Source organism: Rhinolophus ferrumequinum, chromosome 10 (assembly GCF_004115265.2).
Source record: "Rhinolophus ferrumequinum isolate MPI-CBG mRhiFer1 chromosome 10, mRhiFer1_v1.p, whole genome shotgun sequence".
Classification (NCBI taxonomy): domain Eukaryota; kingdom Metazoa; phylum Chordata; class Mammalia; order Chiroptera; family Rhinolophidae; genus Rhinolophus; species Rhinolophus ferrumequinum.
This window is the reverse complement of record NC_046293.1, coordinates 33,045,875-33,073,319: the sequence shown is the minus strand read 5'-3', so window position 1 is coordinate 33,073,319 and position 27,445 is coordinate 33,045,875. Positions and strand designations below refer to the sequence as shown.

At 34.9% G+C, this 27,445-nt stretch overlaps 1 protein-coding gene across 2 annotated transcripts in view; it reads right to left on the bottom strand.

Moving 5' to 3' along the window:
* PDE3A (phosphodiesterase 3A) overlaps positions 1-26,863 on the bottom strand; it is a 282,403-nt gene extending 255,540 nt beyond the window's left edge. Inside the window, exon 1 of one of the 2 annotated variants that reach the window (XM_033117595.1) lies at positions 25,774-26,863. In XM_033117595.1, the coding sequence (XP_032973486.1) occupies positions 25,774-26,733 (960 nt within the window). In that variant the 5' untranslated portion in view covers positions 26,734-26,863. The remainder of the gene's footprint in view (positions 1-25,773) is intronic. The other variant, XM_033117593.1, reaches the window with a different exon arrangement.
* Positions 26,864-27,445: the final 582 nt, after the last annotated feature.

Below are 27,445 nucleotides of genomic sequence, written 5' to 3'. Positions count from 1 at the left end.
TAAATGGATTAAATGTTCCAATCAAAAGACATAAGTTGGCTGAATGGACAAGCAAACGAAACCTTACATATCCTGCCTACAAGAGACTTAATTCGGATGGACAGACTGAAAGTAAAGGGATAGAAAAAGATATTTCATGGAAACAGTCAAACAAAAAATCTGAAGTAGCAATACTTATATCAGACAAAATAGACTTTAAAATAAAAGCTACAAAAAGAGGGAAAGAAATAACCAGTAATCCCACTTCTGGGTGTTTACACAAAGAAACCCAAAAACTATGTCAAGGTGACATTTGCATCCATATGTTCGTTGCAGCATTATTTATATAGCAAAGATATGGAAGCAACCTGGGTGTCCATCAATGAGTGAATAAATTAAAAAGAGGTGGTACATACATACAATGGAATATTACTTAACCATAAAAAAGAATGGAATCTTGCCATCAGCAATAACCTGGATGGACCTGGACAGTACTGTGCTGAGTGAAGTAAGTAAGACAGAGAAAGACAAATGTCATATGATTTCACTTATATTTGGAATCTAAAGAACAGGATAAACAAACAAACTCATAGATACAGAGAGCATTTTGATGGTTGCCACGAGTGAAGTTTGCGGAGGATGGGTGAAGGGGGGAGAGGATTAAGAGGTATAAATTGGTGGTTACAAAACAGTCATAGGGATGTGAAGCATAACATGGGAAATGTAGTCAGTAGTATTGTAATAACTATTCATGGTGTCAGATGGGTACTGCATTTATTGGGGTGATCACTTCATAAGCTATATAAATGTCTAATCACTGTGTTGTATACCTGAAGCAAATATAATATTATATATCAACTCTAACCAAAAAAACTAAAAGAAAAATCTTATTTGTACAACCATGTTCATAGCTGCATTATTCATAATAGCCAAAAAGTAGAAGCAACACAAGTATTCATCAATGGATAAACAAAACGTGTTAAACATATACAACAGAAGATTACTCAGCCTTTAAAAAGAAGGAAATTTTGACCCATGCTACAACATGAATGGACCCTGAAGACCATATGCTAAGTAAAATAAGCCAGTCAAGAAAAGTATTACAAATACTGTATGATTCCACTTATAAGAGTAGTCAAATTCATACAAACAGCAGGTAAATGATGGTTACCAGAGAAGTGAAAATGGGAAGGAGTTATTATTTAATGGGTACAGTTTCAGTTTGAGAAGATGAAAATTTTCTGGAGATGCATGGTGATGATGGTTGCAAAACAATGTGAAAGTATTTAATGCCACTGAACTGCACAATTATAAATGTTTCAATGGTAGATTTTATGTTACATATGTTACAATTTAAAAAAATAAAATAAAATATTCCTCTAGCATTAAAACTTCTTAGATATATTAGAGTTATAGGAATGATGAGTAAACAGAATTTTTGTTCCAGAATAATATATCCAATCATTGATTCTAAACAAACTTGACCACATGTTTATTTTCATTCAATTTATGCATTTGAGACTCATTTTTCCCACATAAACTAAAATGAAAACCACTAAAATAAAGCTCTTTTAACAGGCTATTTCATTTTAGGGGATGCAGAAAAACCTAGGCCAAATAATAAGTAGTTATTTAGATAGCCTTTTTTCATTTTTATGAAAACATTGGGCTTTTTATAATTCAGAAAATCATTACAGATTTTCAAAACAGTATGGGTAAGATTATCAGTATAAAAGTTTTGGAGGTAGACATGAATGGATCAAATGATGACAGGAAGTGAGATACCTGAGATGTCTAAATTGAGAAAATAAATAAGGTATTGTGATTATCATATTATCACTAAGAATTTTTTTAAAAGTGAAGTAATAGTGAAAGTTATGTAAGTAAGTGGGCCCTGCTGTTTCTTTTCCACGATAACATTAAATTCTTCCTCCCAGGCATTTCCCTCTTTTTCTATCAACAGGCCACCAGGCATCTTCCTACTTTATCCTAAGTTAATTTAGCCTTAGTAATTAACCATTTGGAAATAAAGGTCAGAGTTTCTGCTTTGGTCAAAAGAAAAGATGTTAAACTGAAGTGGATAGAAACTGCCAGCACTCCTGAAGAAATGGGCATTCTCATGGACAGATGGATATCAGTAAGTTACCATAAAATGAATTACAGAATCAATTAAAATCAATAAATATTCACCAAATCCTCTACTTGGTCTAAACCTCCCAATATTTAGTCAACATGATCATGAACAACCCTTCCTTTACTTTCATTTATTTGTAATCTCTTCTTTACAGAATTTTTATAAGTAGATTTGTTCGCATTTAGGAAAATGGGCCGATTCTCCATTTGACTGAATTGCTTACTTTAATAATTTTAAATTAGTGGATATAGTTTATAGACCATCTTCTAAATAAATACCCAGGATACAATTATTTACAGTTTAAATTTTGAAGAAAATATTTATTTTGTTCAAAGTAAAAGGTACAGTATAAGTAGTGCTTGGGAAATATTTAAAAGTATTGTTCAATCATACCATTATATTTGAGCCCAATTATGATTTTGCTAATTATGCTACATGAACTATATTAACTTGATAATTTATTATCATACATATTTCACTATATCCATAATATATTAGATATACATCCTTATATATTACTATATAAACTTGATAAGTCATTGTTTTAAAGGGGAAAGAAACTACCTTGAAATACATTGTAAATATAATTCTTCAAGTCTTCGTTAGTACCAGTGGGGCTCAAAACCTTATCTGAAATGAGCCCAATTTCCTAATCCTGGCTAAAAGGCACAGAGATATGTAAAACATATGACACTGCCATGATACCCATATCACAATGCCTAGAATTCAATATGTGCAAAATTTTAGGCTATGATTTTACACAGGTGGATATATAGAGACATTACTCTCACTGAGCCTCAGTTTCCTCAGCTGTAAAATGGGAACAATAGTACCAATCTCAAAGAGTACTGATGAGGATTAAATGCATTCATAAACGTGAAGTTTTTAGAATTTAGCCTGGCTTAGAGTAAACAATGTACAAAGTTTAACAGGAATTGCTATTATTAGCATCATCATTATCTCAGTCAATTCCTAAAACATCTCTATGGGATAGTTTAAAAAAAAAAAAAAAAACTTTTTTTTTTAATATAACAAACTTAAACTTTAGAGATTAAGCATTATAATTTACCCAAAGCCACTGTTAATACATGGCACAGGAGGGATTTGAGTAATTTTAGGCTTTTTGATCAATTTATAGTGGTCAATATTCTTCTTTAAATATGCAAGCAGAACTGGTTACAATGCTACAAATTCAGGAGTGGAATTCCAGAAATTATGCTGCCAAAACCAAATCTCAGAGTAGTCAATTCATTAAACTTGCAGCCATCTAACGTAAATACTTAAAGAAAGTATTTGTACTTTCTTTAAGCAGGAATTAAGTAACAGTCCAGACTCTACCATCATGAAATTATACAATTATTTCTAAAACTAAATTTATAGGAACTTACATTTTTTCCTATTAAATTTAATATTCTTAGTCTTTCCCACAGTTCAAATCAATGCACATTTGGAAATTCATAACCAATCCTCCAAAGTATTGTTTATGCCTTCTCATTTTTTGAAACTAGACATTTAATAAATAAGCTTTATATGTTTTTATGAAAGTACTTAGTAAAATGTAGAAACTTTTTCCTTAAAGAGTCCTGGCTTTGAAGATTCAAATTATAAATTCTCCTGTCCTCTTCTTTAGTCACCACCCAGACCAAATTACACTGGCTTCAGTAACAGCACCACATGCCAACATAAAAGATAAAGACATCAATATGACCTGCTTTATCATGCCAGGGAAATTTTAATGGTTTCCACAGCTTAACCATTTTAAGAAAGGTGACTAACAAGGGAAACCGACTAACAGAGATAAACAAGCCGAAAAGGGTAACTATAAATTAGAACCTCATCGGTAATTTCTGTTAATAATTTGGCATTTTTTTCATGTTGCTTTCCTGTCTTAAAGACTACATTCTTATAGATCTTCCTAGGTTGTCAAATATTCTTTTCTGTTTCTTCAGATATGGACATATAGATATATTTAAAGACGACCCTGCTTCCTTAAATTGCAGAGACATTCTTAAAATTCATTCAAGAAATGCATCTCTACTGATATTTCTACCATCTCATTCCTATATGACTATATAAATCTTACACTACTAATCCCAAATTATATGCTAAACATAACAGTGGCTGTCCTTATTGAACACATAATACCTTCCAGGTTATAAACACCATTATATTTACCAGAGCAAGACTGTGAGGTACAATTTATTATCCACATTTTATAAATGAATACATTCAATCTCAGAGGAATTAATCATTTCACCCAAAGCCAGACAGCTAATAAGTGGCTGGAGTAAAGATTAAAACCCAAATGTGATAAAAAAAATAAAATAAAATAAAATAAAAAATCATGCATTGTAATCCCTGCACAGTACTTGATTCCCTCCATCAATAGATGCTGCGATCACTATTTTCACACTTAGAATAAGAAAAATTTCAATTTCCACTCATTTCATCTTCCTGTATGGAGTATTAATAAAAAACTAAATGCACAATCCTCAAGTTTTTCTCAATCTTGGCATGGCTGATATTTTATGTCAGATAATTCTTTGTTTGGGGTACTAACTTGTGCCTTGTAGGATGTCTAACATCATCCCTCACTTTTACCTACTGCATGCACCTTCATAGCACCCTCTAAGTCCTGCCAACTAAAAATATGTTTAGACTTTGCCCCTAAGGGCAAAATTAGCCCCAGGTGATAACAACGCAATGCACTATTTAAAACTTTGGAAACACAGAGTAAGCAGAATAACTTAAGTTCTGGTATATTTTATTGATATCTTAAAATCATATTTTCTTCTACAGAGAATACAATTACAGAGTTCGGCACTTCTGGAAGAATATGTAGAGTTCTACACAGTTACAATGCTTTTCTGATAGCTCATGTATTATACATATCAATGTTTAACTAAATTAGATAAAAATATTCCAGGTGCAACTCTTTAGTTTAGCAGTCTATTTCATTTCAATGTTTAATAAAATAAATCATTTATTTATTGCCCAAAGTGCCACAAAGAGTTTTCTTATTTATCCGAACTCATGAAAAAGTAACTCCTACCATCTTTAATGCAGCAATATCCTTTTAGAATATTTAGTGTTCCAGCTACTCTCTGCCCTATTATTTTATGATTTCCCTATAAGTTACAAGCATGAACTCATAAACTATAGAAAATAAAAATGAAGCATAACTTCATGGGAAAAAATTATGAGATAGTATGCTGTTCAAGGTTAGCAAACCAGTAAAGTCTAAAGTAAAATCCAAATGACTGTAAAAATCTAGGCGTATACTGCCTCTTGCAAGAATATCTCACTGATGTCAAATGAAACTTCTGAAAAGGCCCTTCCTCTGAGCTGTATTTATTTAAATCTCTCCTAACAGGAACATTGAACAGGAAAGTAATGCTCACTTGGTCCACAAATTAGGTTCATGTCCTTCGTGGATCAAGATTATATGGCCATGATTTGAAAACTTATTTTTTCCCTCATTTTAACATATGTGATGGATGTGACACACACATCAGTAATGTGGCTCAGTACAACATTGATTCAGGAGGTGGGGAGGTCTCCCTAGACAGAATATATCAGAATCAAGGGTGGGTTAGAGTTTGAAAAAGCCTATAATGTGATAACCACCTTTGTAGAAGGCAAAGAACTTATTGTTACTGCGATCTCAACGAGCTGCCCTAGGATGAAAAGTTCATTTCACCATTGACAGTGCCATCTGATGTTGGTACTGTTTCCAAAAGCTCCCATAATTTGGTGCATCAAACCTCAAACCTTCCTTTTCCAGCTGCATTTTAGACCTATGTGAAGTGATAGTAATAAATGTGTCAATTGTTTTAATATTTGTATTCAGTACAAAATCTTGGACAAAATGTCATATTGACATACTGGTTCTTTTCCTAGCTATGGTTTTTGTATGAAGGATAACCTAAGGCATTATTAAAGTTGCTGCAGATTTCTATTGTGTTAAAGGTCTACTTTGAATAAAGAGAAAGTAGGTAAGTGGAACTATTTTAGTTCCCTAAAACTTGACCAAGTTTTAGACAGTGTTTGTTTTTTCCTCCTACTTTTTCACTATTCTAGCCACACATAATTCACAAGAAGATATTCAGGAGAGTAGAAATCGTGACTTTCTTCCTGTTTTCAACTGTATCAAACAAGAGCAAAGGGTCCTTGTAAGTACCAAAGACACAACACAGATAGAGCTGTGTTAACTCATGTGAAGGTCTTCAAAGTTTTAGCTGCCACAAATTAAAAATTAAATATAAATCTATACATTATTTTGCTGACTAAAAAAAGATAACACAGTCTAAGTATGCATTAAGGGCCTTACTATCCAGATCAGTGATTTGTAATGTGACAGAATCCAAATCCCCTGACTGCTCTGGACTTCTGAATTCCAAAAGACCATGATTAGAAGAAAAATCAATAAATAATAAAAAGGAGGAGAGGTAGAGGGATAGAGGAAGAGACAGAGTGGGAAGGTATAGAAGGGAACTTTGCTCCCTGACACAGTAGTTTAAGCAAAAGCTTAATGAGGACCACTTGTCTGTGATATCAGAAATTAGGCTCTACCTTTAATTTCCCAGCAACCCTATGATATACAGCAGTGAAGCTTTCTAGGAAAAGGAACACATACATAAATAAGGAAAATGTCCTCCACAAATCCATTATGATATATAAAGACAAGTTTAGAAAAATACTGAGAGCAATGAAGATTTTACCAGGTGGGGATCTTCGCCAAGTGAGCAAAGAAAGAAGATATAGATATAGATATATAGATATACAGGTATATAGATACATACACACACACACACACACACACACACACACACACACACACACATCCCAGTGTAAGCATCTAGAATAACCCCAGGAAAATACCAAAATGGAATTCAACTTGATAATTTTACAAGGTTAACAGCTCTAGACTGTTTAGATTGTCCCAACTAATAAAATAATTTTTTTAACTAGTCATATAATCCAGCATTTATTTGTTTGAGGATAAGAATCTTGCCCTTAATTTTTAAAATGTGGTCGGGGTTATGGTAGTACATCATCCAGGGATTTTCAAAGGGTTACACAGAAGCTACAGTCTGTACTGACTTTAGTTGGTCTATTTTATTGGTAAGAGCAGACCAAGAGTACAAAGTTGTCTGCCCTGTAATATTTAGGACCCTATTTAAAATCTAATCGCAAAAAATGGTGATAGTCTTTGTGCTAATTAAAAGGCCAAAGATTACAACCTTTCTGTGTTTGCAGTTATAGACTAGTGACAAGAAGCTTCTGGATCAAAAGAGCAGGGACATACTGACTGAGTAAGGAAACATAGTGAGCAAATGTAATTCTGATATTACAAGTTTTTTGTGAATGGATGAAATTGGGTTCCTCCAGGCAAACATGGCCACATGAGGTTGAGAAAGTAACAAACACGGAATATTTCCAAATCAAACACATACACACACACACACACAATCCTCCCTTCCTCACTCAGAACTTTAAACAAACAAAAGCTGGTCTTCTGATGCTTGCTCTCTCGAAGAACAGCATCCAAATCTTTCTAGTTGCCCAGATTCACAACTTTAAGGACTGTTCATGCACTTTGTTAACATTTTCCACCATCAATCCTTGTCTAATTCTGCCGATTGCAGCTCTTCATTTTTTTCTTAAATCATTTTCCCTTCCCACCCACACTGTCCTTATAAATCTTGTATCTGTAACCAGGACTTTTACAGCAGCTTCTTAAATGTCTCCTGTCTCCAATTTGCCTTTCATCTGATCCACTGCTATCAAAATTATGCTGCATCTGTTCCATCACCCAATGGTTAGAATTTTTAAGAACTTCTGGTACAGACAAAACAGTGTTCATCTTCCTCAACCTAATCATAAGACACTCTCTGTTTTTCCTTCCCCACCTCCAACCTTCTCTGTCTCATCTCTGAAAAATTTCCTACCATCCCACCTGTCCCACTACCATAACACTAGGTTATCTGCTTCACATGTTTTTTTTCAGAACATATCACCCCACACGTGGCATCCAGCTCCACAATACATTTTACCCTTTCCCTCCTTCCTTCCCTCTGAACCTCATGCCCACAGGAGAAATACAGCAAAACATTCTTTCAAACATACATTCTTATGTTTTCCTTTTTTAGATGTATTCTTCGTATTGTACCGAAGTTGATTATAGTCAGCTTGCTATTAACATGAACACATGACAAAACTTAAACATAAATCAAAAAGAGAAGACAGAAAGGAAAGACAGAATTTTACCAAAAACCCATGTTAAGAGAATGATGGCATTCAAGCATTAAATTTGGTTATGACCTTTCTGGAGAGCAAAGTTCTCATGACTTATCTGTATTTCAAAGCATTTATCACTTGGCATTGTAATCATTTGTTCATGTAGTATCTATTACAAACTCAGTGAGGGGCAGTCCATTTTAAACCCTTCCCCAACAATCCCACCTTCTCTGGCATGGTGGGGCACTCTTCAAATATTCTGGAATAAAAATGATGAACAGTGTAAGTTTTCCAAGGAGAATTCCCACAATCCAGAGATGCCCCGTCACAGTCTAGAAGCTAACCAAGTTAATGGTGACATTCCCACTAAAAACAAGAAGCATTTACCAGTCAGTACTGACATTTGGATCTTCCCCACAGTGAAATTCCCTAGTATAAATTAATAACCTGACATTCTGGTTGATGAGTTATAGTTTTATTATTAGTGTGCCTCAGCGATGGATAACCTCTGGTTCTATGGGAAAGGTGCATCTCTGACCTGACAGACTGAGATCTGGATTACAACCAAATGCAAACTTCAGGGCCAACTCCCTCCATTCCCCGCATCAGCCGCCACCAATCCAGACAGACACTCGACTGGGCAGAAAAATGCCTACCAGTCTCTGTCACCGTAACTCAACCATCTCAAACATACTCAGCTAGTGCTAATCTGCTAACTCTCCTTGGATTGTAAAAAGAGGATGGAACACTTGAGTCAAGATTACATTTTTTTTTGTTTGTTTAACTACCATCTCTGATTCTATTATGTTTATTTCTGGAAAGGTATGTTTTGAGGGGAAAGATTTGAGACCATAGCCTCTTTATTTTTTTATATATAGAAACTGGTTTAATATTTCCAAATATATTTCCACAGAAGTTTAGTTATTCAAATGAGAAAGCATGTTTATAATAAACTCCTAGGTATGGAAGTGATTTTTCAAACATTACACACTGCTTTCTTTCCCTATTCATTTATTTAAACAAGCAATAACAAATGGAAAAATACAGTTCCTTAGTCTTATTGAGGAAATGTAAAGAATAAGCAACAAATTCTGACAACCAAAACTGAAATTAATTAATATTACATACAGTGAAACTCAGATGCAGAAAAAATAAAATATAGAAATATCTCAATATTTCTGCATATGAGTTATGGATAAATTTTTATAAATTATAAAATTAAAATGCTTATATTTTACTTATAGACTAAGCAAAAATATTAGAAAATTATACTATGTATTTAATAAGTACTTTGGTACACAGAATTCTTTTAGGCAAAAAGTATGTTTTTTTAAATGTTCATTACTTTGAAAAAAAATCATTATAAAGTTGATTTTGATTTACAATCCCCTGGCCCAATAATCAGTGAGGTAGGCTCAATACCTTCCTTATATATGTTTTATAAAGGATTTTCTCTCCTTAGTAGAACATGATTTGTTTCATGTTCATCTCAATCGCCTGTTCAACTTTTAACCAAAATCAGTCCCAAAAGCGTTTGTAATGTGTACATATTTTGACAAACGTGTATGTATATTTTTTCATAAAACTATACTTTCAAGTAAAGTTACAAGATTTGTGTATATGTGATTCTATAGTTTTCAGGACCCATTTTGGAGGATCATGTATCGGTTAAATCTCCAACCTTGTAAGAAACTTAAGCCATCTGAGTGAAGAATTGAGTATGCAGAAGGATTTTATTTCTCAGTATGTTTTTCCCAGTACTGAAGGCCACATTACCATTCATAGAAGCAATTGGAGTTGCTATTTCCATGTCTTCAAGTTCAACAATTACTAAGCAGATGGTCCTAAAAGTGCTCTGCGGACATATCCAGAGGAACAATGTCAAATGACTACATTTCTTTATAAAGTTTTAATTGTTTTTCTAATTATAAAACATGTGTGCAGGGTGGAAAACTTAGAAAATGTAGAACAGAAAAATAAATAAAAATCACCCATGATATCCTCAAACAAAAACAAACATTCTGACAATGTTTCTCTCTGCTATGCATTTGATTGTTGTAGGTGGGCGCATGTCTTATCCTCAATTTTGTTTCCCGATTTTTCTCTCCACTCATCAAAGTATTTTCTCATGTTATTAAAAACTCTTCATTTCTCACACTTTAAAATTCCTTATCTTTTGTTTCTCCCAGGCAGTATATAAAATATTTCATAATCAGACATTAACCACAGTGTAGAGTTAGCAAACTCTCTAAAGTTACAGTGCAAACAAGCTATCATAATTTAAATATTTATATAGCACCTATCACTGAAGTGCTTTGTAGGTTGACAAATGATCTGAGTTAATATGAAAACAAAACAGAAGCATTCCCTCTATAGGAAGGTCTGGGATGTATTGGCAACATGCCTTTGGATAAAAATGGGATTTGTCAGACTATGCAAAGACTAATAAAAATAGAAAAGCTTGATTTTTTTTGAATAGTCTAATGTTATTGCTATATTAGTGCTTAAGATATTAGAAAATACATCTGTTTAAGAGGGAGAACATGAGAATAACACTTAACTTTATTAAAAATTTATTTTATTAAAATTTATTTTAAAATTTATTTTAAAGTAAAAAGACACTTATTTAAAAATAAAATTCCCAAACCAATTTTATGTTACAAATGTTACAATACGCTAACAAACTAATAACTTTTGAAGAGTTTAAGATACTTGATTAGAATTTGTTCAGTGTAAGGAGATCTGACAGTATTCCTAAGTCAGGCGCACGATTTGTACGTACTCTGCAAGGCAAAGGCAGAAAATAAATTGGAAAAAAAAAAAAAGTCAACCCAATCAGATTTTTTAAAAGAAATGAAATATATATGTGTATATATATCTATCTATGTATATAGATAGATATATATAGATATATAGATATATACATCCTTAATATTACGCCCCTAAACAAAGAAAAAATTTGAGGAACTCTCTCACTACCCTCAAAAAGAAGTTCAGCCATTCAATATCAATTTACAATCTTCCCACTAACACTACCTCTCAGTCTAATTCCCAGTCCTTCCTGGATTATTGCAACAATCTTCTAACTGGTCTCTCTTTTTCCATCCTAACATCTATTCTCACTCCACACAGAGAGCCTGACAGATTCTATTCAACATAAGTCTGATTACATCCTTTCTCTACTTAAAACCCTTCAATGGCTTCTCATTTCCCTCAGAGCAACAGTGTTACAATGACTTCCCTGGCCTACTGATCTGCTGGCCTTCTCTCATCACCTCTGATACCTCCTCCTATATCACAGAGTGCAAACCAGAGATCTTTCTATGACCAAGTAGGGGGAAACGATGACTACCCCAGGAAGATTTCCTAAGTTGAACCCCATGTGGATAGAGTGGGGCAATATAGGATTCCTGCTCCATCTGAGGTCAAACTAAGATAACACCTCAGACTAGACTGAAAGATCATTCAATAAACGGAAAAATCTGAAAGAAAGGTAGTCTGCCTATTGAGCCCTTCAGTAGGACCCTGTGCAAGCTGTGTTAAAAAAAAAAAAAAAAGAAAGAAAGAAAGAAAGAAAGAAAGAAAGAAAGAAAGAAAGAAAGAGAAAAAAAAAGGGAGCATCTAGACTTCTAGAGGAATATTCTTATGTAATGAAACAATCACTACCTTGTACTGAGTGCCATTGCCGAACCAGCACTATACTACCTGCTTTCCACAATGGCAAATAATAAGGAAAAAGAAGGGTATGGCTGGAATTATACTATGAAAAATGAAACTAAAAATTCTGGGGAAAAAACACGAAACAAAAAACTTTGTTTTTTAAAACAAAATATGGGTTATCCCTTATAATGGCAGAGAAAGCACAAATCATGTTTCTGATGGGGTTATATTATACACGATTGCACAACGGACTCTGAAAAGTGTCAGCCATTTTTTAAAAAATGTTGAAAGACTCCATTAATTTTCCTTAATATCTCCCTTCATCCTTTTTCACTAACATCTTCTCCTGAGGCACCTTTCCCCACCTTTGTCAGATTTTTCTCTTTCCACTGTTAACCTGTCTGGCTCTCCAGGCTCTTCATTTGTCTGATTGCAATTTAAGCAACTCTCTAATTAATCATTGTAATAAACTTTCAGAAAATACACATCTTTTGTAAGATTGTCAAGTGTTTTTTTTTTTTGTTTGTTTTGTTTTTATCAAATGCAATTTTATTTACACTGTTTTACATTGTACTTTCTGATATTTAGCCTACAACCTTCAATGACATGGCACTAATAGATAGTAATAGATGCTATTCTTGATCTTGACAAGAACTGATATCCATTATTTCCATTCATTTAATCTTCACACCTTAGAAGTAGGCTGTATTACTATGTTATGGATAGGACTAGTAAAGTTCAGAAAGTTGAAGAAACATGTACCCATGACAAAGCCTTGGCCTGTCTCAGTCCAGTGCCCTATACTCTTTCTACTTAACATTTATATAGCAATTTTTTTTAACTTTATAACAGCAGTATGAGATAGGCAGACAAACTATTATTCTTATTTTACAGAAAAAGGAATTGATATGCAGAGGGGTCAAAGAACTTCTCTTAGTTCTTTGATTCTCAATGGGGAAATCAAAGTAAAAATTTTATGAATGTCACTAGTTCATAAAATATAATCTGTCTGTCTGTATGTATGTATGCGTGTGTATAAATAAATAAATATTTTTTCCATGATACTAAGGCAAACACTTTTTAACTATTTGATTAATAAGATTGTAAAAGTCAAAATTTTCTGCCCAGTTTTAGTAGACAGAAGTTTGTAGCCTGTGTTTCTCTAGTAAAGTACCTAGAGTGCTCCTTAAAACTTTAGACTTCTGGGCCCTACTCTACACGTAACTAACTAAGAATATCTGACCATAGGACCTAGGAATTTGCTTTTTAATAGGCTTCCTAGATGATTTTTTATTCACACTAAAATTTGAGAACTATAGCTAGCATGCACTCCAATTTAGAAAGTGCCAGATGATGATGTATAATTATAAGTACGTGAGGTCAGGCCATCTCCTCACAAATTTTAAAAGCATTTGAAGGAAGTCTATCAATTTATTAATTATAGGCATTGATTGTTAGAATTCATAAACAATGGTTTGATGAACATCACATTATATAAGATTAATTAGCACCAGGGGAAAAGAAGATAAGAATCTAGGCAAATTGAAATACCTAGAAGGTAACAAATAGTCAATGTGAAATAGAGTCCTGGATCTTAAACAGGATACATTTACTTGCTGACATTTTTAGTCAATCTGGTCACGTAATACATAAAAGTTTACATAAGAATGCCATAAGCGTACATTTATAAGGCAAAATGGTAAGTGTGCTAAAGAATAAGAATCAATGCCTTGGAAAGTAATGAATGTCAGGAAAGTTCATGAATAGCATTATGACCTCCGAAAAATAATCTAAGTGTTTTTGGTCTTAGAACAGATCCCGAGCCAATGCATGGCTACACTTCCTGCTCAGTATCCAGGAGTGACTCTCTTAGGCACTTCTCTTTCTAAAAACAAAAAGGAGTTGTAGATTTTAAGTGCACCAACATTATATCCCCCAAAGACCATACAATAAATTAAAAAAAAAAGACTGAGGAATTATTGTTTTGATTTTGATCTAGTTTTCTTTGAACAAGTAAAATACTAATATCAATTTCTTTCACAAATTTATGATGGACAATATCCATTTCTGAATGCTACTGTATTTTTTTTAGATAATTTAATCAGTGTTCAGCTATATCTGTATCCAACATTTCCAACCAAGTTCTCACACTTTCCATTTAGGATTTGTTGATTGTGTACAGAAGTTCCACTGAAAACCTTTAAAAGCTCTAGTTGTCATTCTCTGAAGGGGTTAAGAAGATTCAATCCAATTATTATTCAAGCAAAAAGGAATGAAGAGAAGCAAACAAACGAGGCTACTGACTTAATAACTGTGCTATAATTTAGGCCCTGTTTATCTAGCCAAAACAATTCCAATTATAGCAAAACAAATAATTAAGAGTAAAAACAGACACTATTCAAAAATGGTACACACACATAGTTAGCTTCCCACTCTAAAATGAAAATAGAGTTAAAAAGGTTTTGCTTATAAATTTTTACGAAAATGTAAAATAAATTTAGAAATGGCTTATTTACAAGAAAGTATTTTGATTATTTCAAAATACATATTAATTTATAACTAAATCCTCAGTTTGCAATATATATTTTTTCAAATATCTGAAACAAAATTCAGATTTTTAAAAAATATATTCAAAGAAATCTCAAACTCTTAAAGTTTTCAGTAATGGTTCTAAAATATCGACCTATTAGACCATCTGACATCCAAAGACAAAAAGAAATTTAAAATAGCGACCTATTAGACCATCTGACATCCAAAGACAAAAAGAAATTTACCTCTATAAAAGTAAGTTGGAAATAACTTTTCTATCTAAACACTACTCCTAGTTAATCTAAAGGCATGATGATCTGCCTAACATACTCAAAAGAGATGTCTCTGATTTCAGCGAGGGGATACGACAATCTCTATTACATATTAAAATTACAGCAACAAAACATTTTTATTTGACTCAAAACTTTCAATTTTAATAAGTCAAGTTCTATTAAAAACTAGATGGACCAAAAAATTTGACAGGATAAACTAAAACTTGTCATTTCAATAAAACCTTGTAAATTGTTGTTTTTAATTTTTCAGTTCATTTGGACTCTGAAATTATCCTACCAAACTAGATTGTTCAGCACAATTGAACTACAACTACAGTTGGATGACATTATGAATAAGCTAATTTCTCAAAGTCATCTCTGGAAGCAACTGGCTCAAACTATATTTTGTAATTGAGCACAATTATAAGATAAAATAGAAATAGCATTTACTTTACATTAGACTTTTCAGGAAATACAGCTATTCAGTAAGAACCCTAGTTGAAGAACACCTGCCAACAATTTTGTAGAAAGTGATGGGTCAAGTAAAGTCAAAGTTTATCCTTCTTTTCTCAATTAAGTTATTAGTTGAAATAAAAAAAGCTGAATTTTTATTTTTCTAAAAAATACACACTAATTTCAGATGTCTTTCTAAAGTTCACACTACAGCGATTTGGGTTGGTTATTTTCATTTAGCAGTGAGCTAAAAATAAACATGTAGGACTCATACTAGCCATGGGATTTCCTACCAGTAAGTGCACAGGCAAATTCGGCCCCTTATCTGACACATGCAAGAGAATATTTTTTAACCCTTTTGCCACGATGGTCAGATATATCCGGATGAATATATCTGAAAGTTTTATACATAAAAATAATGTCATTTATATACAAAGCAGCTCAAATTGTTATTATCAAATGCATACAATAGTCAAAATATCAATTCTTTGTTTTTTGTGGATATCTGACACATTTAAAAAAAAACTTGAAAGTAATAAACACAGCAAAAGAGTTAAAGTAATAAAAATATATTAAATAATGTAAGCTCATAGACTAGTTAAAAGGCTAGTTATTTTCTCTATAAGAAGTTTACTTAAATTGGTTTAAGCACTAGCTCATTCTCAGGAAATTGGGGAGATAAATATTTCAGATTAAAAGTCATTTATTTCTTTTCCATCCATTTATCCTGTCAGCCAGCACCTACAATGAGCAAGGCACTGGGCCAGAATTTTCTAAAGGAAATATTTATGGCTGAGACAAGGAAACTAAAAAGCTTGATTCCTTTATAATGAAAACTGTTATTATCTGACTGTGATTTCCTTAGTTTCTGAGCCTAGAAAGAAAATTTTCAAGGTAGCCTAGGCAACTCAACAGGTTCTCTCCAAACTTTCTGAGAGACAGTTGCTGAGACAGGACCTCTAAATACTAACTCCCAAAACAAGGGGATGTTTCAGATCACAAAGACAAACGTTGCCTCCTGAGGAGCATGTCCTAAGTAGACCTGTTAGTTTGATCCTGTAAAATACTTCGTTTAAAAATAAGAACTATTTCTTTTATTTGTCTTCACACTAGTTTATTATAAAAATGTCCTAAGGACACTGACTCCACATTGGTTGCCACAAAATAAAACATTCCCCCCAAAATAATATTTCTATGATGTCAAGTTTCCATTAGGTTTATTTAAGTAGATTATACCTGGAGAGGAAGAAACACTTGCCACATATGTAGCATAAATATTCAGTTATTTAAACTTACTTCAGAAGATGGAAAATTGTTATTAAAATTCTATTAAGTCAAAACCACAACCTTCTTGCATAAAATTAGTTCAATATTCTGACAAGGTATTATGGGTTGTGGGGGATAGAAAGGCAATCCTTACATTTTTTAAACAGACTCTGAGCAAAAAGAATCCATTAGGTTAAAAAAATAAAATAAAATGCATTTCTTTGAAAAAAATCTATACATACACACACATGTGTAGGTATACACACACACACACACACACACAGTCAGAAAGGAGACCAAAAACAAAGAAATTTTACAAGACCAACCTCTACATTAATTTAAAGCAATCTCAAAATTAGCCAGGGCAAATGACTAGTTACATTCAAATACAGTCTTTCAAGTAACAGCCATGATTGCTATGGCATTTTATTCTTCAGCTAGCTACTTCAAAAAGTCTGTATTAAGCCAACTTCACCAGGAGTGAGACTGAGTCCACATTACTTCATTTTAACCAAATGTGCTTCTTTGTATACCATGATTCTATTGCCTATTGCTCTTTTCAGATTAGTTCCTAAGTGATATGTAAAAATCTATGTATTTTTATTCTGGAAAGCAAAGATAAATAATATGTCTTTCTTTCTAAAAGGGGAATTTACAAATCAAAAGTCACTATAAGCATTACACACAGATAAAAACCATTATTAAAAAATAAATGTATACTTTTAAATAATCATACTATATATTTATATGAAGGAAAATGCCATATATAATAAAGTAATTTTCTCATTAATTCTCAATATAACATTGGAACTATGCCTAGAGTTAATGAATTCATAGAGTTTGGGGAGAGGAAATGGAAGGAAGGTGACCTTGAAAAGTTACCGTCTTTTCCATCTGTACATTTTTCTGAGTTCACCCTGCAGTTTGAAATCACATAGAGCGCCAAATGCCACCTAATCTCACTTCCTACATTAGAAATTTGACTCGATCAAAATCTCCAATCCTCTCTATACACCAAATAGAACATTTTCGGTTTGCATACCCATGAGATTGGTGTTTACATAAGCAAAAGTGAAAACTCATCAGCCCTTTATAGATACTGTTAAAATTTGTATCCATTAAAGCTGCTGGCAGGTTTGTCACTTTAGTTTCCTAAGTTACAGATAATGACCTACACTATAAACATAAGCACTTTCATGTCTAAAGAGATGTTAGATAACCCAATTACAGACTAATTACCGTGAACATGACCAATCATGTGTTCACATTGTATATATAAGCAATCCCTGTTACCAATCAAACACTGAAAGGCAAATTCAACATTAACTGGAAAACTTGGTACTGTGTTATAAAACAGGTTAACATAAAGGTTCCTTATTAAGGACTCTGTTGAACTCCCTCTCCAATTAAAATAATCATATTTTAAAATGTTTGCAATAATATGAAAGGAGGAAAACAGACTTGTCACCTAGTAGAGTAGTAAGCGGTACAAAAATAAGCTACCAAGATTACGTATAAATTTGAATGGCTGTCTATGAAGTGCTATCATTAAATCTACATAGATTTTCCATTATAACTGAAGAGGTGACATTAGTAGTCAAGTATTTCATCTCTTGAAAAAGGTATAGTTACACTGTTTAGTAAGGTGCCATTAGCTACGTGTCTATTGAGTACCTAAAATGGGGCTACCCCAAACTGAGATGTTCTGTAAGTGTAAAATACACATGCGATGTTGATATTTAGACATAGTACAAACACACAAAGCAAAATATCTTCATTTTTTTATACTGATTTTATGTTGACATGATGTAATGGATTAAATTAAACATTATTATCATGGATCTCACTTATTTTTTTTATGTTTTTATGTGGTTACTAGAAAATACAAAATTAAATATGTGGCTCATGTTATATTTCTATTGGACAGCGCTTATCTATAATGTTTACAAGACTGTTTCCATCAAAGCCACTGGGTGACACTGTTTCTCCACTAAATGGATACAACCAAAGCAATTTCCTGGCAGAGGAAAAAAATCTCACACATACACAGGCAGGCACAATTGTGCGAGCGCATGGGCGCGTGCACAAACACCAACAGACATAGTGTGCTCCTTATAATTATTCATATTTTTAGGATGAAAGAACATAAATACACTTAAGTAATTTTATTACTATCTTAGCAGCAGTGACTATACTTAAAATCTTCATAATCATTTAGTTCCTGAATAATAAATAACAGCTCTAATCGAATCAAACAGGCAGTAGTTCGTGACTTTTCCCAGACAGCTTTCCACCTTCTAAATGGCAATGTTCTTCATGACCTCCTCTAATATTACATCCTATTTACTTAAATTTTAATGCATTCTTAAGGAAACCATGCAAAATAATTCAGGTAAACAAAAATAACCAAATGATTTTGCTAACAAAGAAATGCTTTACTGATTTGTAGGTTAATTTTTGCCTTAAATTTTGAAATCCTGAACACTTTCAAATCAATTTATTGAGAAACTAAAATAAAAACAAAATTCAATATTTAAGTCAACACCACATACTCTAATGAGATAAAGACTTCACAAAGTTAGACTTTGCAATGCAATAGATATTCATTCACAGGGCAAAGTCCGGAATAATACATCCCAGAGGCTGCCTGGTACTATTTGATGACCAGAAAATTCATTGTAAGGACTCAAGAGTTTTATGTTATTTGTACATCCAATGGGTTTTACTCAATCTTCTAACTCTGAATGGGAATTTAGAGTTGGCTCCATGTGTAAAATGGCAAAGATACCTAGGCTTAAAATTACCAGCCTGATTCCTTTCCTACCCCATTCTCCCAGCAGCATATTCAACTCCAAGAGAGAATTGGATAAAAGCCAACATTTTGCCTGGGGCTGGCTACATACGTTTAGCTGACTCTCCCTCAGCTTCCTTCTCTATAAAATCAGACTAATTCTAGTCTCCTAACTACAGTCTGCACAGAATTAAGCAGTTTCAGATTTCATTGCAACAAGTTACTTAGAGCCATAAACTACCTCAAGATATGAAAACAATCATTGTACTAAATTGAAGTATAACATGTCCTAAATCCCACAGCATTTTACCTTTATTTCAGAAGTATAAATGTATACTAAATTGATTTCCATTTCCAAGATAAAATTCTCCCTGTCTTCAAAATCTAAAACATTTATGTCTAACTATTATGTGTTAAGACCTTCTGAAAAGTCTATAAAATCATAGACTTTTTCCTCAGAAAAATGAACAGAGGATAATTTTGAATAAAATTTCAAAGAAGAGATGAATGGTTCTGGATTTAGATTTAAAACCTTCTCTAAGCTATTATATGCATTCCTTGGACATTTAGCAAAGAGGTCACTGAGATATTTTACTGTGGTTTCCCCTTTTCCTATGGTGAACTCTCACTAGTATAACTACACTCTAAGCTCTGGAAAGACAGGTGCTACATAGTATCTTTCTGTGTATAATTTGTATGATTTTTAGCACAAGGCCTAATACACAGATAAAACGTGTTAATATGACATTTGATAGCTTCACTGACAAAAGACCTTTATGAATAACATCAGCTAAGGGTAGCATCTTTTTTGAAAAACAGCAGTATACATGTATGGTGAACACAGGGCCAACTAATATTTTTGACTATTATTATTAGCCAACAGATCTTTGTCTGAACTAGAACTTATGCACATCTTTAAGATTTTTTTTCCTCCAGAAATCAAACCTGTGTATTTTATGGTGACAACAGTGTAAACATACATTCTCATTTCAAAGTGAAGACAATTTCCTAAGGTAGCCTTGGAGGGTGAGGGGGGAGGCTCCTTTTAAAAAATACTACCAATAGTAAAAGTATACATAGGTAATTACTAAAAGTATTTACATTTCTATGTAAAGGAAATAATGTTCACTTGAATATTAACAGAGCATATCCTTAGAAAATGGAGATGTCTGAAACTTCTGAGGTTCATTCTGAATTATTTGATAGAGCTTTACCATAAACATAAATGTAGAAAAAAATACAAATTGAGTTTTCAATCTCATACTTAGGGCTCTTTTGGTGTTTTGTTTGTTTGTTTTTTCCAGAAGATACAATTATAAATATCACACACAGAAGAGAAGAGGAAGGAGGAAGACTTCACGGAATGGACACACATGGCCAACTAAATAAACAACTCATCATTTACGTGTAGGGTTACGCATACTTTTACAAAGCTAAAGAAACTCACCCTATGCAAAGGCATTGCTTAGGTATGTCAAAATCTCTTCAGAAACGACATGATAAAATAGTTGCATTGATTACCTTCATCTATGAGATTACATCTCACAACAATAAAGCTTTCTGAAAACTACAACTCCCACTATAAACCCAAGACAAACTCCTTTTTTGATAGATTAAATAACACAAGTTTCAATGACGTTTACATAGACTCTGCCGGGCAGTTACTGGCACAAACCACATTAACTGAAAATCTTAAAATATAATATATAGGCATATTTCTAATTTTGAGGCTCATAAACATCCTAATTTTAAGGCTCATAAACATTCAACATAATAAATAAGAACTTATTTAACACAGAAGTAAAATTAAATTTGGTAAAGCCTTTATTCAACTAGAGTCCTGAAGAGATTACTCTCAGAGCTATATTCCTAATATAATAAAACAAATTCACACAAATGTCACTACAGATATAATGAATGTTTTTTCATGCCAGTGTCACTCACCCTTGCCTGCTTGCACCCCCTCCCCCAGGCTTTTCAAAATGTATTTCATACACAGAGTCACTGTTCTAGTTGTTTATTTAATTAACATGACAGCCCAGCATACACAGCATTTCTTTCAGTTCTACAGTTTTAACTTTTTACACTTTAGACTCAATACAGAAAGAGTAAAATTACTGTTTGACTCTTTCCAACCTCTGTAAATTTATATAGATTCACTAACTATTTCTGTCAGTTAAAACAGTTTTTCAGTATGCTTTAAATATCTGTATTCACAAAGTAAAATCACAATTTTGTCCCTACACGCACAAAAAAATTATTTTCCCTCACCTTTCCCAAGGGATAAGAAAATCTTGTTTTTCCTTTTCAATATTTTCAGAAGTTGACATTAATTAATTTTAATTCTGTCAGCAGGTCATAAATAATCAATATTGTTCTTTGTATCACCATAAGCTGAGTTATACCACTGAAAATGTGAGAGAGCTTCAATTTAATTAAAAACCATGATTGTTTTTGAAATTTATTCAATTTGAGTAATATGTTATACAAAAATTTAAAGAATATATTCCACATGTTCAGAAGAAATACTTCTGTATTTCATAACTGCACTATAAATGAAAATTATACTTTCTACCAAAGACACAACGAGGCCTACCATATGCCTACTATCTCTCCTGTTTTTCTTTTACTGTTTTTGTTGTTTGCTATTTTGTTTGAAAATATCTTTCTTACATCAGTGATGGAAAACTTGATTCCACCTTTGATGACCAAACACCAGACTCCATGACATTCCTACAAAAATCCTACTTTTGCCAAAGATGCGTGAGAGCTTTAGGAAAAAATCTCACAGGAACTTCCAACTTGTAGGAAAAAAATTTTGCTTTTTAGTGACACAATACAAAGTATCTAGCTACATATTTCTGAGTGATATTGTATCTATCACAAAGAAATTTGTAATTAAGTGGTACAAATGCATTAATGAAGAGTCATATGCCTTGTGTTTATTTTATGTGAAACCATAGGCAAAAATATTAAATTCTTCTTAACATGTAACTGAAAATGGCATTGGTTAGAATCTTTCAAAAACGAATGTGTAAGGTGGTCAATGTAATTAGACAGGAATGACTAGCCAATTGTGTTCTTTGCTGTATAAAGAGAATAGAGAGACACCCTTTCGAATACAATGTCCAAGTGGTAAAAATTGCACAGCTAAAATTTTATGTTGAAAAACATTGTATGTATTAATCATATACTACCTAGTAATTAAAAAAAATTCTAGGTACCTGTGTGTATTGCAGCGTTTGGAGGGTACAATGGTAACCTGAGACATACCAGTACCTGCCCTTGGATGTGAGCATACACTTAGAAAAGACACATACCTTATGTTTACCTTAAAGAAAACATTTGCTTTCTTACACTGCCAAACAAAAAAGTAGAGTTGGACACACTTATCCACAAAGTCATCATCAGTCTTGAGGATACTGAGCTGATAGAACTAAACTGAAAGGCACGGAAACGTTACAAACTTTGTTTATGGAATATAATGATACCTTCAACTTGCATTTATACACACACCTAGTGTTGGATTAATCCCGTGACTGAAGATTAGACCTATTTTTCCTTTCTTTGCTTGAAGTCATCTTTATCACCAGTGCTGCAAAACTCAATTCCATGGACAATGTCCAATCTATAGACTTAATTATGGTTCAGGAAGGAACAAAGGAAGGGAGGGAGGGAAATATATACTCGTATGCCCGTTGGCTTGTCTTTATGAGAATTTTACCATCTATTCTCCTTGACCTTTTAGAACTGAGTCACTGAAGAGAGAGAGTTCATAAGCAAGTGGCCACTATCATTCATATGGAGAAGAAAAGGCTGAAATTCTGTCACCTTTAAACCTCACAATGAGCAAAGTCCAGATAAATTCTCAAGAGGCCTCTGCCAGACTCTCTGTGCTTTATGTCTTTACACCTCTACTTAAAAGTCATTTGTTGCCTGAGTATTGTCTTGAGCTGAGAGTAGACAATCTTTCAGAAAAGAATTCCTAATCAGGTAGCATTCAGGGGAGTATTATACACGTGTTTGATAATGATTTTGATTCCTGATAAAGTATGCAGATGACAGTGGTACACTTTGCACCCTTAATCAGAAGAATGTTTCCTTATGATAAAACAGATAAGCCATTTACTATATAGCTCCTGAACTTTTCACAGTTAGGCTAAAGTATGAGACACTGCCCTATCTCATAACATACTGTTCCATATTGGTTCCCACCCACCCCCAACAATTATGCTCAGCAACAACTTGAATGTGTCATATATAAAAACTAGTCTTAGGCAACACCTACACACTCACCCATGCCTCATTAAAACATCAAGGATCTAAATTTCTGTTAAATGTAACCTTGTTTTTCCATCAACCATAAGATATAAAGTGTTGCACTTTAGAATAATCTTCATAAACACAGCCTTTAAAAACATAGTAACCAAAGAAAATGATCAAAAGAGATTACAAATACTCATGTTCAACAGCATTAATCAGCAAAACATTTAAAAATACAATGTTCAGTTATTTTCTTGATAGTTTGAAGATTATTCAAATTTTCTTTCAATTCAAACCAGAGAAAACCAATAAAAATCGACGGGTTGATTAACACTGCTGGTCAATTCATCTAAATTCCGTCTTATCTGAAATCCACTCTTAACTCCTTAACTTCTAATGTTAATGTGGATTTTCAGAAATTCAATTTTAGTGGTTAAATGATATTAATCTGGAGTCAAGTTATTTATCATTAAATCACAGATTTACCTTAGAAATTACAGTTCAATTTTGCAACGACCGTATTTCTCTATAAGTTAAACAAAAGTGTATTCTAAACATATTTAAACTAGTAGCATTTTCATTTAAAAGACATTCTCTCCTATAAAGGTAAAAATTAATTAAAGTGTTTTCCCCCTATTTGGTTTAAATTTAATCATAAATATAGTTTACTTTATTCTAGTGATTTCAAAATTTCTACCAAAACTAAGTATCAGCGAGTGCCCTGTTTTTAACTTCACTCTTAAAGCTTCACTTTTAAAACTTCACTTTCATGTATAAACACACAAAATATTTGCTTTATCTAAATGAAAAGCTAAATAAGTACATTTGTTTTAAAATAAATAGAGGCTATGATGCTGTCATCCTTTCTGCTAAATACTGTCAAACAATCACATTCTGTGTAATCAACTCCATTTCAGAAACAAACTAGCCACCCACACCACATGGTGACTGCAATTTCTTAGAAATATCTAAATGACTATCTGCAGAATAACCTAAAAAGAAAAGGATTAGTGTATCTTGGGATAGCCTCTCACTCCCCGAAGTCCTAATAGTACCATAAGTAGGCACAAATTTAAATGGGAAAAGTGTAAATTTCCACTTGCTGTACATAACAATCTTCCATCACTCACTCTGAAGCGTCAAATCTGCTTGGAGTAGAGAGGTGAACACTTAAATATGCCTTTTCAGATACAATTTGTATTTAAAATTAGGATTTGTTCTTTTTTGCCCATTATAGCAACTATATTGCATGGTCTTAAAAGCTTAATGACAAGATTCACTCCCCAAATTCACTAAAGTTTATTATCTAGGACAACTTCACTCATAATTCTAGTCCTCAGCCTCCCTTCTGAAAGATTCATATCATCAGCAATCTTAGAAATTTTCTCCTGCATTAAAATCTCCTGTATAACCTGTATAAATCTATTTGAATTTCTAAATACCCACTTATGGATGTATGCTCAAGAAAAATGTTATTTTTTTTAGTTAACACTAACAGCACAGTTCACAATTTTGACAAATTCTGAAGTCCAGACATATTGTTCTCCAAATTATAATACAATGCTCATCAGCATGTAATAACGTATGTCCCCAAATTACATTTAAAAACAAACTGGGCACCCCCAGATGCAGGCTCTTCAAGTAAAACTTACTGCAAAACCAGAAAGTGAGTATCAATACCTCACCTTCAGGCATTTCTTGCTTTACTCTAGAAGCCTTTTTACTGACTTCCATAAACGTTTACCTGTAACTTTAGAATTTAAAAATGAAAAAAAAAAGAAATAGCAAGATATCTAGCAAACTACACGTGTTTTTTTTTTAAAAAAAATCACTCACTGCTAAAAAACTAAACTTAATTAGAAAATTCCTGCTAAAGCAGGAAAGTATGAGGGTACTTAAAAGTGTAGGGCAGCCATACACCAGGTGTAGCAGATCTAAAAAGTTGGCCCAGCTGTGGAAGACCCTGCAAATGCCATCTAGTTTTATTACTTATTCATGTTCCTGCTGTGCATACTGTGTGAGAGGGGGAGTAAAACTCGCTACTTTTCTCCTGTCTTAAGTTACACCGCTCTTCTAGGCTATCTTTCCTTTAGCCCCCAGCACTCAGATTCCCTCCACTTCGCGCGGGTTCCCAGTGTTTCAAGTTTTCCCGAAAGGCGAGAGAGAGAGGAGCCGCCAGTGCTTACCTGTTCTCTCGGTATGCAAGGAAGGGAGGTCCTCCGATGGGTCTTGCTGCTGCACCCTGACATCTCGGCGGACACCACGGAGCTAGACCGCCTCCTCTTTTTAAACACCGGGGTATCTTCCTTGGTCCCAGCAATCAGCTGGGACCCAAAATGCTCCCTTGTGGCCGCTCCCGCGGACTGCGGCAAGATTTGCTCCACGTACCTGGCCAGGAGGATCCCCAGTACGCCGGCCAAGTACGCCAGGTAAGGTCTCCAGGCGACCTTGAACCTCTCTAAGGAAATGAGGGACACGGTCCTGACCGCGCTAGTCAAGGCGATCATGAGGACGCCCAGCCTCAGCCTCAGCACCAGCCATGTCGCGGCCGCCAAGCAGCTGAGCACCACTCCCGCAGCTGGGAGCGAGAGTAAATGATCGTCCCCGACGCCCAGCCCAATCTGGACGAGCGCTTCCCCCACGCAGCAGGCGGCCAGCAGCGCAACCGCCAGAGGCAGGCGCACCCCGGCGCGCAGGAGGTACAAGCCCATCCAGAAGAAGGCACATAGGAGACTGAAGAGCAGCGCTGAGGGCTGCAGCCAGGGGCTGAGCTGCGCGCCGCCCCCGGGAGCACCTCCCCGAGGCCCCGGGAAGACGCCCCCTTCTGCTCCCGGGGCGGCTTCCTCCTCCTCCTCCGCCGCCGCCTCCTTACTCTGCTTCAGGTCACCGCCGATCTCACCGCGGACCAGCCTCACCAGTAGCGCCAGCAGAAAGGACAGGGAGCCCGCGCACAGCGCTGAGGAAAGTTTCCGGGAGCGCCGGAGCGGCTGCAGAAACACATCTCCCCAGCAGGCGCGGCAGCTGGAGTCCCGCGGCGATGCGCGGCCCGCGCAACTTGGGCAGTCCTGGCCCGCCGCGGGGGCTTGACTCAGCCCACCGTGGCCGAGCTTGTCATTGATTCGGGCAGCCCGGTCAGGCACTGCCATGGTGTGCACTCTTCACGGACTTCCCAAGCCTCCCCCCCCCGGGACTCCCCCACCCCGGGGTACACACACACTCCCTCTGTCTTCCCCGTGCCAGCCTCAGAATCCCTCCTTCTCCCTAGGCCCACGAGCCACTGAAAGTTTCCGCTTTCGAATAACTCCTGGAGAAGACTAGATGCTCCGAAGAGACGCCTTCAAGTTAAAAGCTAGCACACGCAGAAATAGACTTCCTTCTTTTCTCTCTGAAATGCTTTTAAAATTCTCTGCTCCACCTCCACCCCGACTGATATCCTCCAGGGTCTCTTCCTACTTCAGAATTTTAAAAATTGCCCAAAGCGTCGGGCACACGGGGGCCACAGACGCTGGAGGAGCCGGGGGCACAGGGCGAGCTCCGGGCCATCTCCGGCGCAGCTCCGCGCGGGGCTGCTGCGCGCCCGGCCCGCGGCCGATGGAGGTACCCCCTTCTTTCCTGCAGCTCTTTCTCTATCACTCTTTCTTTCTCCTCGGCCGATCCTCCCCCGCACGGCCCCAGGAAGCGAACCGCCATTCCCAGAGGCAGAAAGCAAAGCCTCCCCTGCGTCTGTCGGTCCAGTTCATGGTAAAGGGTGGAAAAAATGGGAAAGGGGCTGAGAAATAACCAAGAAGTTGCTAAGTCCCGTCGAAGAGACACACAGTCGGAGAGACGATCGGCTGCCGCCAGGGAAGGGAGGGAGGG